Genomic DNA, 16704 nt, shown 5'->3' on the forward strand with positions numbered 1-16704 from the left:
GAACTACACTTACTACAGGGGGATACTTGTGTTGCTATTGATTTTAAGGAGAAGGAAAGGTAAAAACTAAGTAAGCTTTATCAGAAAGGTCTAAGTAAATACAGCCATAAGCACTCACAGAAACGCTGCACTGAGTCCTCTATCAAAAGCAACACAGGAATCCTTTTTTGTAAACATGTTCTTAGGGTATTTGACTTCCTCTCTCAGAAAAATCCTTCATTCCCTTGGCCAAAGTCTGTGGAACTATCTCCTCTCTCCCTTCTCCTGCTCCCTCTCCCATAAGAATTCATAAAACTAGCCCATCCTTAGGAATGTGTAATCATAGCTTCCTGTTGCAGCTCTAGCATTTATAGCTGAGAAGACCAAGCTAAAATGGCAGCTGCAATCTTAAACAAACAGAGAAAGTTTCTAGGGCTCTTTACTCAGGTATGATAATGCTTTCTGCAGAATAAATATAGTGTTCTAGATGGCACTAATGTGGTGAATCTATTGGCAGTAAAATGCCAAAATGATTTTCCTTCTCCTTTAAGGTCTGTTTCCAAACCAGGCCAGGACATATTAGAAGCCAGCCCTGTTATGGACAGTTTACAGTCCCAATGGATAGTCATCCCCACAATTACAGCATTCCCTTATCTGGCTTCTAGGCCAGTCATTTTTTGGTAGAATACAAGAGGCCATACACTTATATTGTCACTTTTGTATTGTTTTGTTTGGGCTGACCTTTTTAACAGCTGCAACAACTGCAATCTAAAGCAGTCAGTTGCTGACTGCTTTAGATATTTCTAATAATACATAGTGAATAATGTACCCCTATTGTAAAATATAAGGATATTATAAGTCAAAGAGACCCAGCGCTTTTATTCAGGTCATAGAACTCCAAGGTGGCTTCTAATGTCCTCATATTTTACAACAGGAAGTGCATAATATATTATAATACAAAAATAGTCACGTGACAGAAATCACAAATTTAACTGATGACATCACTAAGCACCATTATAAGGGTATAATTTGCAGGATATTCATGGCTCTTGTGTATTATAAAGATATACTTTACAGGATATTCATGGCTTGTGTACTGCATAATGCAGTATACAATATATATTGGAAAACAAGTAACAATTGCTACACAATATAGTATATTCTTCATGTTTTTTTATTTTACATTCCCTCCTATAGTGGTCCCATTGATGCCAGGGACCAAAAAAAATGCCCTCTTTGCACAAAAAATAAGTTTCTACATACAAATCTCTCTATTGGGGTCTTCCTAACACAGAACCTCTATATTCCAAATAATGGCAGTGTATATCAATGAGACTGTGGGAAGAGAGGTGTGCCAGGTACCAGCTCCGCACAGTATATGACACATGCACAGACTCTAAGGGGATTATTTACCTTACACGGCTCAGTCCATCTGCTTTCAGCACTGACTGGCACCGGCCAGCCGTACACTTACGGCCAGGAAGGGCCTCTCAAGAAAAAAAAAAAACCTTGGCGCAAAGGGGCACAAAACTACATCCCCCACAATGCATCGCTCTGACAGCCGCTGCTGTACGAGCAATTCAAGCAGCCGAGGAAGCGGTAAACTACAGCTCCCACAAAGCATTTCTTCAGGCGCCTTAGGATTACAGCGACGTGTCACACGGCTGTACGGTGCATGTAGGAGTCCCAGCATGCCTTGCGCGGGTTACGGCAGTGTATTTGCTGGCAGTGAAAGTCTTTATTGCTTGAAGTTAAATAGCGCTCTACTATTTCATGTCAAACAAAAACATTAGTGGTTTCATTTACTCCGGCCCAGCTAGCCCCTGTACTCCTTTTAAGCAGTCCTTTACCCAAAAATTGTTTATGATAATGAGAGAACATGTAATTTTCCGTAGTTTTACCAATAAACATAAATTGAAATATATTAATTTGATTCAATTTGTAAATGTAACTGCAACTGAAAATGTCTGGCTGTTTATAAGCCCTTTGCTTTTGGTTGTGACTCCTGGTATCAGACTGGGGTGTCTGGGGCCCTGTAGGGCTGTGCACCCCTCCCTTGCACAATCCGCATAGCCTTGTGTCATGTTTATTGAGATATAACTGAGTAAATACAGGGCCGGATTTCTAAACCGGCCGCCCCTAGGCTGCCCCCAGTCGCACGCCCCCCTCCCCCCGAGTGCGCATGCGCAATGCGTTCGAAGGGCGTGCGCATGCGCAATGTGCGAAGAGCGCGGGGGGGGTAGGGTTGCGCGCATGCATGCGCAGTCGGCCAAAGTTGCATACGGAGCAGTGGGGAGAAGTCCCCATGTGAACAAAAATTTTAAAAGATTTTAGTGCGGCGGGGCGGCATGCCACCCCCAGGTTTCTGCCGCCCTAGGCCCGGGCCTTTGTGGCCTCTCCACAAATCCGGGCCTGAGTAAAAATATCTCAATAAACAATATATCAATATATATATAAATATATATCTTATTTTTTTTTTGTCCACAATCGGGGGTGGCACACAAAATGTCAGGCTGGATTGGCAGGGCCCACAGTTTTTTCCTGGTGTCCTGCTGCCCAGTCCAACCCTGCTGATTCCTGAAAACGGATCATAACCCAATTGATAACCAGAGCTAGATTTGAACTGGCTTCTACATTAGAGCTGTCAACCCCCTAGAGTTTCCCAGGAGTTACTAGGTTATAGACCCACCTCCCTCTGTCACTATTAGGAATTTTCCCAGCTTCCCATCTCAGTTAAAATTTCACATATGTAGTAAACATTCAGGACATAAACGGGCCTGCGCGCAAGTGCTGTGAACATTAATGACGTAGGAAGGGCTTGTGTGTGCGCAGTGACATCAGCACACTCCCCCAATGGGCCAGACCCACAATTTTTGTTGCCACTTTTTGCTCACAGGAGGTTGCCTTCAGGTGCCAGCAGATCCAGGATGATGTCTTTGGAAAACAAAAATGATAAATACTGCCTTGAATTGCAGTTATGAATACAGTGAAACCTTGATATTACAGTATTATACTTTACGTTTTTGGTCCTGCCAATTCCATACCATCCAACAGTTCTGCTTTTCCCAAAACTTCCATTTTTTTTTAAGCACAGTTTCTAAAGCATTCAGTGGGCAATTTCCTGGATTTTACACCATGTACAGCAACATTTTTTCTATACATGAAGATCCTCTGTGAATGTTATTTTAAGTGAAATAAAGCTGTTTATTACTATCTACGTGTATCTATCTACTTGCATCTCTCCCTGGATCCTTCTGTGTCTTTCCTGCATTCCCTGTTTATAAATTTGTGTTCCACCTTTGTTTTGCACTTCCCTGGAACAAAGGTAGAACAAAACCATTAATATTTTAATATATTGAACTTCTTCATCCAGTTTCTTGTCGCCAAACACATAAATGATCCACCACAAGGAAATGCAAGGTATTTTTGGCATTTTGAAGCCGCAACTAGCTGGCATTTTGTACTACAAGTAGTTCCACGTGTCATAGCCTTAATTGGGGCAACGTTAGCAATTGTCTAATTAGGGGGCTATTTAAGCTTGCCTCCTCCTCCTGCTTATTGCTGGATCTTTAAGCCTCTACTGTAGATGCCAATAGATCCACTGTTGTCCTTGTTTAATTGTAGGGATGGTGAAAGGGCTGGCTTGAGTTAAATTATAATTAGTCTACATCTAGTTAGATCATTTAAAAAAGATACACATATAATCAAGGTGTATATATTCAGTTTAGTATTGTCTGTGCTAAATGAGAAAGCCTCCACAAACAATCTTTTTTCATTTCGAAAGTCATAAGATGTAATGACCTATTACTGTCATTGCTGAAATAATAAAATTGGAAATTAATACAATTTAAAAAAAATCATGAGGGTGTAAAACTATTGATTTTGAGTATGGTAAATTGGTTGATGGAAACGGGAAAAAGGCTAAGGTTTGAAACACTTTTCCACTGTCTAAACCATGTCTAAACCAATGATGAACTAGTTAATTTTGGCTTCCTTTTTAAAAGACCAATTATGGGTAATTACCTCACTGAGGTAATTAAGTAGCATGATGTCCACAACCTGTTGCTTCTTGATTGAGTCCAGTGAAAAATTTGGAACCAAAGGGCATTCACTCATCAACTCTAAACAAAAAAAGAAGAGGCTACAACTATTAGATGACTAAATCCTAATCAGGAGCACAAACCAGGGAAACAAAAATGCAACTTTTAAATTAAGGTTAATCAATCCTTTTTTATTGATTAAGCAATAATACATTCATTAAATTAATACACAGCATAGATTGCCAATCATCAAATTGATTAGTTGTTTTAGTTATTTAGAAAGTATATCACATATATTAAAATACAAAATGCAGATTGTACTAAAAGTAGCTTTTTAAAATGATTATTCTTTTTTTTACATATTATACAATTACAAATCATCTCTGTTGATAAAAAGTCTGTGTAGAACTACAGTCAGTGTCAGACTGGACCTCCAAGGGCTCGACAGAGAACCTGGCATCCGAGGCCCAATTTCACAAACCAGGTGTAAAATATACTATTTAGTTACATGGCTCTGTGGTGTAAATAAAAAATAATTCATGAAAAATATACAGTGGGCCTATGGGATCTATGGCAGTCCAGTCTAATACTGGCTGCAATATTATTTAAAAAAAAATCTGTAATGCCGTCTTTATCTAGTCAATAAACATACAAATGAGCATATATGCTTTATGTAGCTGAATATCTAACCTTTAGATTCCTAAAATCAAGGGAACTGTTGAGAATTTTTCAGATGAACACTTTATTACTGCAGTCTTATGGCCTGTAGAAGCAATTATCACAGTGTACATATTCCTGAATATTTGACAAAAAAGGGAAAATGGTATATTAGTACATTTACTTGTCTTTTCTGTTATTTAGTACAAAATAGTCCTATGATACAAGTTAGTTTTGCAATTTTATATGAATTGCTTTATTCCTGTGAGGGTGGTGGTGCTCCTGCAGCTTCATCTTTGGTTTCCTCCATAACTAGCATCTCTACAGCTTCAGTCTCTGGCTTTATTATTTTCTCAATTTTTGTTACTCGTTGTTTAAGTTTTTGTTGTGCTGAATCATACTCAGCTAAAAGTCTAGCAAATTTCGTCTGGAGGTTTTCCACTAAGCCTTCCATTTGAATTACTTTCTCCTCTATATCTTTTGGATCAGCTCCTGAATTTGCGATGTCCAAGTCAAGCAGACCGTCCTTCATCAGAATCTGCCTTCCTTTCTCTTCTAGCATGGCTTTAGCATCTGGATACTCAGTAAGGGCCTCCATAAGGTCATCTTTAGACAGACAGAAAAGATCAGAATACCCTATACTCTTAATATTAGCTGTTCGCCTGTTACCAGCTTTACTTCCTTTGATGTTGAGAATACTGATTTCACCAAAGTAACTACCATCACTCAAAACCACAAATTGTGTAATTCCATCATCTGCCACAACAGCAAGTTTGCCTTCTTTGATAATATACATTTCTCTTCCAATATCCCCTTTCCTACAAATGTAATCTCCTGGGCTGTATACTTGAGGTTGCAGTTTTAATACCAACTCAATCAAAAGTCCAGCTTCGCAATCAGCAAAAATGCGCACTTTCTTTAATGTGTCAAGGTGTACATTAATAGCAATTTCAGCCCTTAACTTATCAGGTAGGTATTTCAACACTTCTCTTTCATCAACAGCTTTTTTGTTTGTCCACAAGTAGTCAAACCACTTAATGACCCTTTTCTCTAGATCTTTGCTCACTTTTCGAAAATGCATGTACTGTTTAATAGCATCAATTCTCCCTTGGAACTCAGCTCTGGCAGCATTCATGTTTGAAATCATGGAACCGACATTACCGACAATAGTAGCGAAAATTAAAACTCCCACCAGGAAATCAGCAACAACAAACCAGAATTCAGAATCTTGTACAGGTGGTGGAGTTTCACCAATAGTAGTCAGCGTCAGTGTTGACCAGTAAAGACTGTACACATATTTTCTCGCCAGTCTTCCATACTCCGGATGACTTGTGTTGGGATAGACCCATGTATCTTCCCCAAATCCAATAGCCTTAGAAATGGAATAGTAAACACATGCATTCCAATGAATAATGATGACGATGTACATGATAAGATTGGAGATTCTGAATATGTTAGGGTAATTGGTCCTTGTTTCTGTTCTTTGAAAGAACTCAAACATACGTGCTACTCGTAGTAATTTGTTAAGCCTGAGCTCTGGGTAGTTTAATCCAAACTGTAAATACAATATATCTGTTGGTATAATAGACAAAACATCCAACTTAAACTGCATAGTCATTTTGTATTTGTCTCTGAGTTTAACTTCATCTCTGACGAGAAGACCTTGCTCCAAGTAACCTGAAAATCAAATATGAAACTGTAAGGCATAATTCAGTTACATAAGTCTATGATCTGAAGCAAAAATAAATAAAAAATACTTTATTTGTTTTTTTTTTTCATTCTGACTTGGTTTGTGATTAAAAAGGGACAACAGTAGTTATTAGACCTTAGTACGGATCACTGTAGTAATTCTATAATCAAAGATCCCAATTAATTCAGATAGATATATTATCTCCTCTTCCTAGTCTTTCTTAAACAAATCACAATACATGGCAAGCATTTACAAATTACCAAGTAACCCTGGATTTTTTTATATTTTTGCTTCTCAGTTAATTCTTAGTCAGTTGCCATCACTTAAATCTATGACACAATGTATGTATGGTACCTTTTGTCAAACAAGAAAAGAGATTTTTTGAGCTTCACTTCTACATTATCATTTATGGAAGTATCATGGGAAAGAAGTCTCAAGAATGAAAAGTCCATAGACTTGCACTGTGTTAATACTAAGATTGATGAGATTCTTAAATATTTCCAGGGATCCATGAGGTGTAAAAAGCGGTAGTTCATTTTTAAGTTCACTTTTAGTATGTTATAGAATTGGTCTTTATCTTTAATTAAAGCTCTTAAATTATTTGTATTTTTCTTTTGACTGCATCTTTCAGATGGAGGTCACTGACCCCGGAAGCCAAAAACTATTCCTCTGTGAGGCTACAAGTTCATTTACTTTTTATTACTTGTCTTTCTATTTAGGCCTCTCCTATCCATATTTCAGTGTCTCACTTACACCACTGCTTGGTTGCTAGGGTAATCTGAACCCTTAGCAACTAGATTAAAAACTAAATGGTTCAAAAACCACACAAAGTAAGAAATGAAGACCAATTACAGATTGTCTCCGAAAATCACCCTCCAGATCATACTAAAAGTTAGTTCAAAAGTGAACAACCCCTTTTTCTCAGTGTTGTAAAGACAGGCAAATTATTAGTTAATACCTTAACAAATTACAGTACGTATGTAAAAACACAATTTTGAACATCAGATTTAGACCTGAACTGTCTCTCATTCATAATAATAACTAAGCTGATAAATTAGGATGTCAGAATTGCTGTGCATTTGTTTACCTGTTCGTGTTCTTACAAACATATCAGCGATGTAAATCGCATCAGACATATAATCAAGGAAGAACCAGAGTTCCAAATAGTCTTGTTGAAGCTCATCAAAACAGGCTCTGTGGGTGGAAAAAAATTATCTAAGTAACTTTTTGCTGGGGCATAGTAAAAATATACATGTTTCATACAGAATTGATAGTTTAAGAGGGCGACATTTTAGTACAAAAGCTGGATCAGATATGTGTCCATTCTAAATTCTTCAGGATATGGTGCTTTGGCCTCTGGGTTTCAAGCTGCACCATTTTCTACACTGGCAAACACAAAGTATTAAAAATGTTATTTAAAATATAATTCATTCTTTACCTTACCTTGCTATTATCATAGTCCAGTTGTACATGACAGGCATTGTTATACAAAAGAGCCAGTTGTAATATAGGTTTCCTGAAGGATCAATGACAAAGATGTCTTTTTTCTTTCTGGTGGAAAGCAAATAATTCCATTATATTCTCAAAAATGTTAGATTCATATGTATGCATGAAGAAAAGTAATATAATGCAAAGGGTATCCTGTGTTGGTGCTGTTGGTGCAGTAACTGTATCACATGGTGAAAATATGCAACATACATTATTTTTCTAGATCTTGCTACATCCTAATAAATCCACAAACTTTTGATATAGAACAAAAAAAAGCCTACATTTCCTTTTCTTTTTCTTTCTCCTTCTCTTTCTCCTTTTCTGCTTTCCCTTTTTCTTTCTCCTTCTCTTTCTCCTCTTTTGCATTATCTTTATTCTTTTCCTTCTCCCCTTTTTCTTTGTCTTTTTTCTTCTCTTTGTCCTTTTTCTTTTCTTTTTTATGATCAGACTTCCTGCAAGGAAAAAACAGTGTAAAACAGGAATCTGTATTTAGCACCACATGTATAATGCATTGTTTGTCCTGTCTGCATGTAACAATGCTGATAATGAAGGCAAAGTGCATGCAGTGCCATTCTACTTCTTAAGGTCCCCATACACGGGCCGATCTGCTCGCTTGGCGATGTCGCCAAGTGAGTGGATCTTCTCCCGATATCCCCACCTACGGGTGGGCGATATTGGGAGAATCCAGGCTAATTCGATCTGGGGCCAAACGAACGAATTATAACGACGGGTATAGGAAAAGTCGGTCCAGGGACCGCATCAACGAGCCGATGAGGTCCCCGATCCGACTAGATTTTTTAACCTGCCCGATCAAGATCTGGCTGATTTCAGGCCAGATATCGGTCGGGCAGGCCCGTCGGTGGTACCCATACACGGGCTGATTAGCTGCCGAATTGGTCTAAGGGACCAAAATCGGCAGCTAGAATCGGCCCGTGTATGGGGACCTTTAGGCCAAAATGTATAGTTGGAGGGGAAATCAGCTAATTAGGGTGAGATTTTTGTGTGATGATTCTCAAGTGTCTATGAACTTCCCGGAAACTATGACTGCTAAGACTATACTTTCATATTCAAGCGGAGCTTGAATCTAAAAGTCTAAAACCCATTGTTTTATGGACTACAGGTATAGGATCCGTTATCCGGAAACCCGTTATCCAGAAAGCTCTGAATTACAAAAAGCCTGTCTCCCATAGACTCCATTTTAATCAAATAATTCAGAAATTTTAAAAATTCTTTGTCTTTTTCTCTGTAATAATAAAACAGTACCTTGTAATTGATCCCATCTAAGATATAATTAATCCTTACTGGCCACAAAACAATCCTATTGGGTTTAATTAATGTTTTATAGATTTGTTAGTAGACTTTAGATATGGAGATCCAAATTACAGACCCCTTATCCAGAATACCCTTGGTCCCAAGCATTCTGGATAATGGGTCCCATACCTGTATCTATAAATCTATACTGAAAATATTTTGATGCCTATATAAGTATATATTACTTACCCTTTCTTTTCTTTTTTCTTTTTCTTTTTCTCCTCCCTAAAACAGAACACAAAGAGGTATTGTACTGTTATTGTAAAATGCACATTTTTAACAGGTATTGTGTTTTTTCCTAAAGCTCATTTTTTCTGTAAGTCATTTATAAAATTAAGAGCCTGAATATGCAGTTAATTAATAGTCTGTCTGCCTGCAGTTAATTAACTGTCTTTCCCCCAGCACAGGCTAAACTGTAGTCATTTTGAAGCATACACTTTAGGAGCAAGAAGGAAAACCATAATTTACCATATTTCCGCATCATAAAAATCTGTCTGACATGGAAATATGGTAAATCTTGCTCACAGCTTGCATCAGTTCTTGTACCCATCCATTCACTGAATGAGGGAGCATATTCTGCATAACTTGCCCCTTCTTTAATTAATGGAGAAAATGGTGTCAGAAAGTAATGTTTTTAACACCAAAATAGAAAGAACAGTTTGACTGCAATACTGTGAGTGTTGAAGGTAGACATAAGAAAGCAAGAAATTATGTGGCCAGATTTTACATTACAGCATGGTGGATCGAATTTTGTAGTACCACACAATCTCATACCATTATGTGCAGATGCAAAAATAAATGACTAAACATTATATGATACAGAGTGAAATATGAGTACTAAAAGATTTCCTTAAAACTGCTTACTACTACTACTATTGTAATGTGACTCTTGGACAGTGGCTATTTAAGAAGTATGACTTCAAATACTGTACATGCTGAAGTCACCCTAGAGACAGAGTATATGTTATTTACATAAAATCTGGGATATAGAAAAAAAGCAGTATAGTCCAATAAATATATTCTGGTATTAGCTCTCCTATGAATGGCATTGCCAAGTCTAAACAGCCCATAATCCAGCACTGCATAAATTGGATACTGTTGATATTAGAACCAAGTGTACTTACTCTTCCTTATTATTACTGTTATTGGTATTGTAATCTGCATTGGCCCCTGAAAGCTGTTGGTCCCTGTAAAATAAAAAGAAATTTGAAAAAGTTATGCATTCCACATTGGTGCAATGGTTAGCAGTGATTGTGCTGCACGCTTTACTATACTTGTGGTGTCCAGACACCAGAGTGGGCACTGGAGATTATGTTCTCCTTCTCATTCATAAATAATGGTTTATAATGATAAGTACTCAATGTAAGCTGGTGTAAATGCACTTATACTGTATGTATTTGTATTCTATTGCTTTGTTTCTTATTATATGGCTCTTTAGGGCTGACTTTATATGATTCTGTACTTTTGCCTTCTGAGCCACATTTTAGAAAATATTTTTTCATGATTACTAACTTAAGGAGACAGTGGCTAATATTTTGGTGCTCATGATAATGTTTTAAGGGTTTTTAAATACAGACTGCCCTATTGTTAAGGCTATTCTTATGTCAAATAAAGTGTACCTTTTTATTATATATATCCTATGGAGTGGTTCCTTATATAGGAAGTGGATAGAGCACTCTGTCTCTGTAATTTAAATACAGAGACACGGTTAACATAGACAGCATTAGTGTTGTGCTGCTTTTCTGTTTTGCCAACAGTATCTTTTCCATTTCATTTATTCAGGAAAGGCATTTGCTTTGCAAGCAGTTACTGTTTGTTGAGCAACATACCGATGAAGGGTGGCTGTCACAGCATGCACACGATTCTTGCTTGAATATATGCTGTAACATTTAGGACTTTCCATGCTTTGCGATGAACAAGGTTTATTGTTGTTCTTACTTAAAAATCTGTAGTTAAACAACACAAGATGTATATGTCTGTACAGTATATCCATACATTTCAAGCACAGAAGGGTGCATACAGACACCTACAGAATAATGGTATGGGCTACTAGGAAACAATGCTAGAAATGGGCATTAAGAACAGATTATGGGTCTTCTATGTTTTTTTTAACAAATAAATATACCCATTCCTGGAGTGGTGAATGAGTAAATCATCATTCATTTAGATTGTGCCAGCAAAACTATTACCATTATATATTTTTACAACTTGGTTATTCTTTTTTACTTTGCCCTATTTTCCTATTATATCATCCCTGTTTTTTTTAATTCATTCCTTTTTTTTTCTTTTACACTTTTTTACTTATTCCACTGCCTTCTCTTCAGGTGGTTTTGCTTTCCATAATGTAATAAAAGTTGTAAATGGAAAAATGGAAAAAAAAATTGCACAAATAGCTTTTGTCAATGTAATATTCTTAATTTAAGACATGCTTGAACGTGGCATAATTTTTTGGAGCAAATTTAACTTTTTCATTAAGAAGTAATATTACATAGACTGCACACTGGCACAAACTATAACATTTTCAGTTTTTCTTCCGCTGTTGCAAATATTTTTCCATTACTGATTTTTATTACGTTTCCTCTGATTCCTACATCCTCTCTCAATTTTCACATTATTTATTTCTCCTAGTTGCCCTGCTTATTTAGATATTTACATAATTTTATGATCGAGGCTATGCTTTGTAAACACATACTGTATTAAGCACATATTATGCCTTTTTGTTCCATATATGGTTAACAAATATGATCAGTACCATAAACCAACTATTTTTTTTCCATCAGTGTATTATTCACTCATAACAAATTAATGATAAATTATTAATCATGTGATTTCATTTTCTATACATGAAATCACATGATTTTCCAGTTATTTTAGAAACTGGATTTCATTGGCCCATTCTTCAATACACTATAAAAATGAAAGTCTGTGTAGATTAGGTTCAAAATGTTTACTATTAATCCATCAAAAAGCATATACAGTACCTGCATTCACCATTTTCCATCCTTTCCAGAACTTCATCCATGTCCTGTATGGATACTTTAGGTACTGTGCCATATGTATGGTGAGTATTTATTATTCCAGCCATTTTGCGTTCCGTTCTGAATGAAGAGGAAAGAAGTCAGTTGAAATAAAACATATAAAACCCTTTCAAATATTTCATGAATATTTCTAAACATACTTGTAGGGTTGGGGGGGATTTCCACCCAAAATGCATAGCGAGATATGTAAACAAACCCTGGTTTCAATAGCAATTACATGTACGGGTATAGGACCTGTTATCCAGAATGCTCGGGACCAAGGGTATTCCGGATAAGGGGTCTTTCCATAATTTGGATCTTCATACCTTAAGTCTACTAAGAAATCAATAAAATATTAATAAGGGATCCCATACCTGTACAAGTAACTGTAAAGTGCTGAAAATGTAGTATTAAGTTATGTTGAAAAATTGCTTAGAGTTGTATTTTCTTTCATTTTTTTTCATAAATAATAAGTTCAAGTAAAGAATAAATAACTGATATTCTCTTGTTTTTTTTAACCCATCTTTAGTTATTACATATTAAATGTTCTGGTTCCAAAATTACAATATGTAATGTCTGTATATTTATATGTGACTAGTGCAAATAATGTTACTGTAGTCATTAAGAAATTTTATTAATTGTATTAATTTAATCTGATGATGTGTTCAAAATCAGAGTATTGTAGGAAATGCTAATTTCACCATTTGCACACAACTCACTGAGGTCAACAATCAGAATCATTTATGTTCTTACTATTTCTTTACTCCTGTTATAGATTTCACACATTTGCCTTTATTTTAATCTTTCTACTTTTGCTTTTCCCTTTTTTTTTCTTTCTTCCCCATTTTCTCATTAGCTGTGCTATAGTGGTGGCTATAGTAGTGGCATGGAAGTTAAACTTATTTTTGCATTTTTAAATGAGCATCAGCCTTTCTAATTTGATTCCAAAGGGACATTCTTTCTAGTGTTTGTTATGGCAGCTCTGAGCGCTAACACTCCCTCTGAATCATTAATTCTTGGTGTAGTTTGAAACTATCATATTGTATTTATTGAATTATAAGCATTCTTAACTCCTATACCATTCTTTTAGTTATTGAACAGTTAGGGAGCACAATAGCTCAAGAAATCAGATTCTGGTTCTGAACTCTTTTTTTCATCTTTAGACATTCTTCTCCTTTTTCACCACCAATCCAAGTCAAACTGAATGCACTATTTAGACTTTTGAACAACATGAATGCTCTTTTCTTTAGGGCAATGCTGCATCTTTGCTCCTTTTAGCCCAATTTGCTTATCATTTGTGTCATTCCTTTATTAGTAAAATTCTGGCTGTTACCCTGCATGACTTCATAATTTATCCTCTAATCTGCAGTATTTGGCTGGTCAAGGATAGATAAAGTATTTTTGCCAATAACATTCTTGTTCAGCAATCCATGTCTGAACTATCTAACTGTACTACAAGATCCATTAATTTCTTTTACTCTGCTTTGTTAAAACCAATGGTGCCTAATTCCTTCCAAGATAACAGAGCCACCTGAATCTTTGACTATTGTTGGCACTCAGGAATTGGAGACAACGATAACAACATCCTGGACTCTCTTATTAGAAGGAACTCTCTTTTTAGATTTTTGGAAAATAGTTTACTGTCACTGCGAAAGAGAAAGTACTGTTAAGAAACAGACCCCTTTTTTAATCTAGATGATGATGTGATATGATATAAACAGCTCATATAGATCATCATAGTAATTGACTTCTTTTTTTTTTTTTTAACAATTCTTTTATTGAAAATTAAATGCACATATTTTACAATAAAGTGTTTCAGTAGGCATCTGTTCATTGTACAGTTGTACAGAAAGTAAATAAAGTAAATTACTAACATAACAATAACAACTTTGCAGTGTCTTCCTTTTATTAATATGTGTGCTATTCACCTTTCAACCTTTATTTGGCTATCGGCCTATCTTTCTGGGTCTTAGTGAAGTATTGTTATTGCGTTTTTTACCTTGTATCTATGTATAGAGGTTATCCGAGAGGAGGGTTTGGTCGTGGGGTCTTCCCTTGTCTCCATTGTTTAGGGGGGGTAGTAATTGACTTCTTATTATAAGGGGTGTACTATAACGATGCATAGCACAAAAAGTTGGCCCACATCTATCCCTAACTTGCCTTTTCCCAACCTGACTGGGCATGGCTTCACTGCCTGATCCACCCCCACCCTAATGTTGATGAAGAAGGTTATGCTGACGTTGTGGGCAGATTGCGTCCTGGGTCCCTCAGGTTTCCAACTGTTTCATACATATATGCTAGTGTACAAATATTTTTTGACTACAACCACACAAACTACAAGGAATTACTAGTACATTTAACTGTCAAAATATGTATACAAATGCACAAAGGACAATACTTTTTGTACATGTGTGTATGGGCTAAATATAACACCCTTTACACCTTACAACTGATTGGTGTGCTACTGGATTTTTCTTTGCTGCATTACTAACCACTTTACAGGTGAGTGGTCTTCTGGATAAGCACCCCATACTTCCATAAGTGTGTTATATCCAGAGGGTTGAGCTCGCCATCATCGTGTATCACAATGCTTTGTCCAACAGGGAATATTTAAAATCGGTATCTGTTACTCTCTTACATGCGGTGTATACAACTGATGCACACTAATTACTGAATAGTAATGTAAGTAGATATTTTGCAACATTTTATTACATTATTATTATGTATTGTCTGTTTCTGAACTTGCTCCTTTTTATAAAATAAACTGGCAATTAAGATAATTTTCATGGCTGCAGAAACCCACGTAAATTGAACTTGTGTAACTTTTGTTTTTACATAGGACAGAATTTGTTATGATAGAAAATGGACAAGGAACTAAAGAATTTATTTGTGTCTTATCTAATCTGATCAAAAAATCGTTAGCTATTGATTAAAACATACTTCATTTTCGATAAGAGAGAAGGAATGTGGTAGAACACACTACATGCTATTATATTAGTTTCCATACAGTTTTGATGCCATTAATTTTCCCATGACCCAAATACCTTTTTGCTACATTTTATTAGATAAAAGATGTATATCTATGTATTTTATTTGGTTTTTGTGTATTTAAAACATGTAAAAAAATGTACAGTTTTAGCAAGCATACACACACAGATATACATACAAATGTACACACACTTGTCTTACAGCTGAAAAAAGAAGGAAATACAGGTAATTTGTAACTTAAAGCCTGTGCTTGCCTTTCAGCTTCCTTACCTGAGATTCCTGTATTCCTTATGCTTTAGCAAAAAATTCAGCAGTCATCAGCCACCATATCCACTGTGAGTAATACCTGCGACAAGCAAAATCCAAACGTAGCTATTTTTCAAAAAAGAAAAGGCCCAAAATATGCATTTTTCCCAGCATAAGGAATATTGCTTCCATCTAAAGTGTTGAAAGAGAATTTTCCTGACGCTGCACAGGATTTAATGCAGGATTTGGAGCTTGATGCAACTTACACTGACAGTTACCATTATCCACTCACCTGGGAAGCAGCTTATGCATGTAATAAGTGGGCATGAGGCGGGCTGACAGAGCAAGCTGGGTTAGAGGGGCAGTTAGCATTTTGGGTTTCACAAATTTGTAAGGTATCATAAGGAACCTGGATAAGAATTCTAAAGCAAGAAATCTATATACTGTACATGTGAGGGCTAGTTTAAAAAAAAGACCAATACAGTAGCCAAACAGGGTGTTTGAATATTAACATGGTGAAGACAAGTAGCCACGCAGAGCACTGCATTGTTCACCAGAAAGGATAGCAATAACATAAGTGAATAGCTCCTTTATATAACAATATAAAGCACACGTGCAATCTGTCCCGTCTCTGTGTCTCAGTGGAGTATATAGGGCACAATATAAAACAACTGTGATTGTTTGAATAATTTCTGTTTTGTTGGCCCCAGATTTTATTTAGAGGAAAATTCTGCATGTGAATTGGCACATATAGAGACCTAACTGTACGGGAGACATGAATAAATTCCAAGAAATGTGTACTTCACAGCTGGTTGTCTTATTAAGAACAAGTTAGAAAAATATATATTTTTAATTATCAGACATACAAGCAGAATGTCCAGGTTGTACTGTGTAGACTAAAATGCCAGTTGCACATCACATTATGTGAAATAAATATCTAAGCAATCAGTTTTAATGGTGAGCTATATGATAAGCAGATAACCTTGGCTGATGGGAATGGCACTAACAGTGGATTATACTTACACCAGGCCAGTTATAATCTGTTCTCTTAGCTTGCTTTGTCAGCTTTCTCTAATTCTACTGAATCCTATTACATCTGACCATCTCTATAAAGGCTACCAATCACAATGCTGACTGCTACACAGCTATGTGGAAATATGATATCTGCATATTGGATTCAGGATTCATTTCTGATTGGTGATGCCATAAATTAGTAGTTGATTAATATAAATCCTATGTGGTGTGTAAACCCTAACCCTAAATTAAGAGGTCCTAATCTACTATATGC

The 16704-nt window shown here is 36.2% G+C and overlaps 2 protein-coding genes across 3 annotated transcripts in view; both read right to left on the bottom strand.

Annotated features, from left to right (window-relative positions):
• The window catches only part of nfxl1 (nuclear transcription factor, X-box binding like 1), a 36524-nt gene extending 34965 nt beyond the window's left edge, over window positions 1–1559 (bottom strand). Inside the window, exon 1 of one of the 2 annotated variants that reach the window (XM_012967800.3) lies at window positions 1393–1559. The gene's annotated coding sequence lies outside the window, so the exon portion shown is untranslated. 2 annotated transcript variants of the gene reach the window in all.
• Window positions 1560–4285: 2726 nt separating this feature from the next.
• On the bottom strand, window positions 4286–15846 carry cnga1 (cyclic nucleotide gated channel alpha 1). The gene is made up of 9 exons (XM_018095445.2): window positions 15441–15846; window positions 12147–12263; window positions 10995–11111; window positions 10290–10352; window positions 9355–9390; window positions 8136–8306; window positions 7810–7917; window positions 7454–7560; window positions 4286–6353 (listed from the first exon to the last, which is right to left on the bottom strand). Exons 2-9 carry the CDS (start codon window positions 12248–12250, stop codon window positions 4933–4935), a joined length of 2127 nt encoding a protein of 708 aa, XP_017950934.1. The 5' UTR covers window positions 12251–12263; window positions 15441–15846; the 3' UTR covers window positions 4286–4932.
• Between the last annotated feature and the right edge of the window lie 858 nt (window positions 15847–16704).

The sequence above is a fragment of the Xenopus tropicalis genome, chromosome 1 (genome assembly GCF_000004195.4).
Source record: "Xenopus tropicalis strain Nigerian chromosome 1, UCB_Xtro_10.0, whole genome shotgun sequence".
Classification (NCBI taxonomy): domain Eukaryota; kingdom Metazoa; phylum Chordata; class Amphibia; order Anura; family Pipidae; genus Xenopus; species Xenopus tropicalis.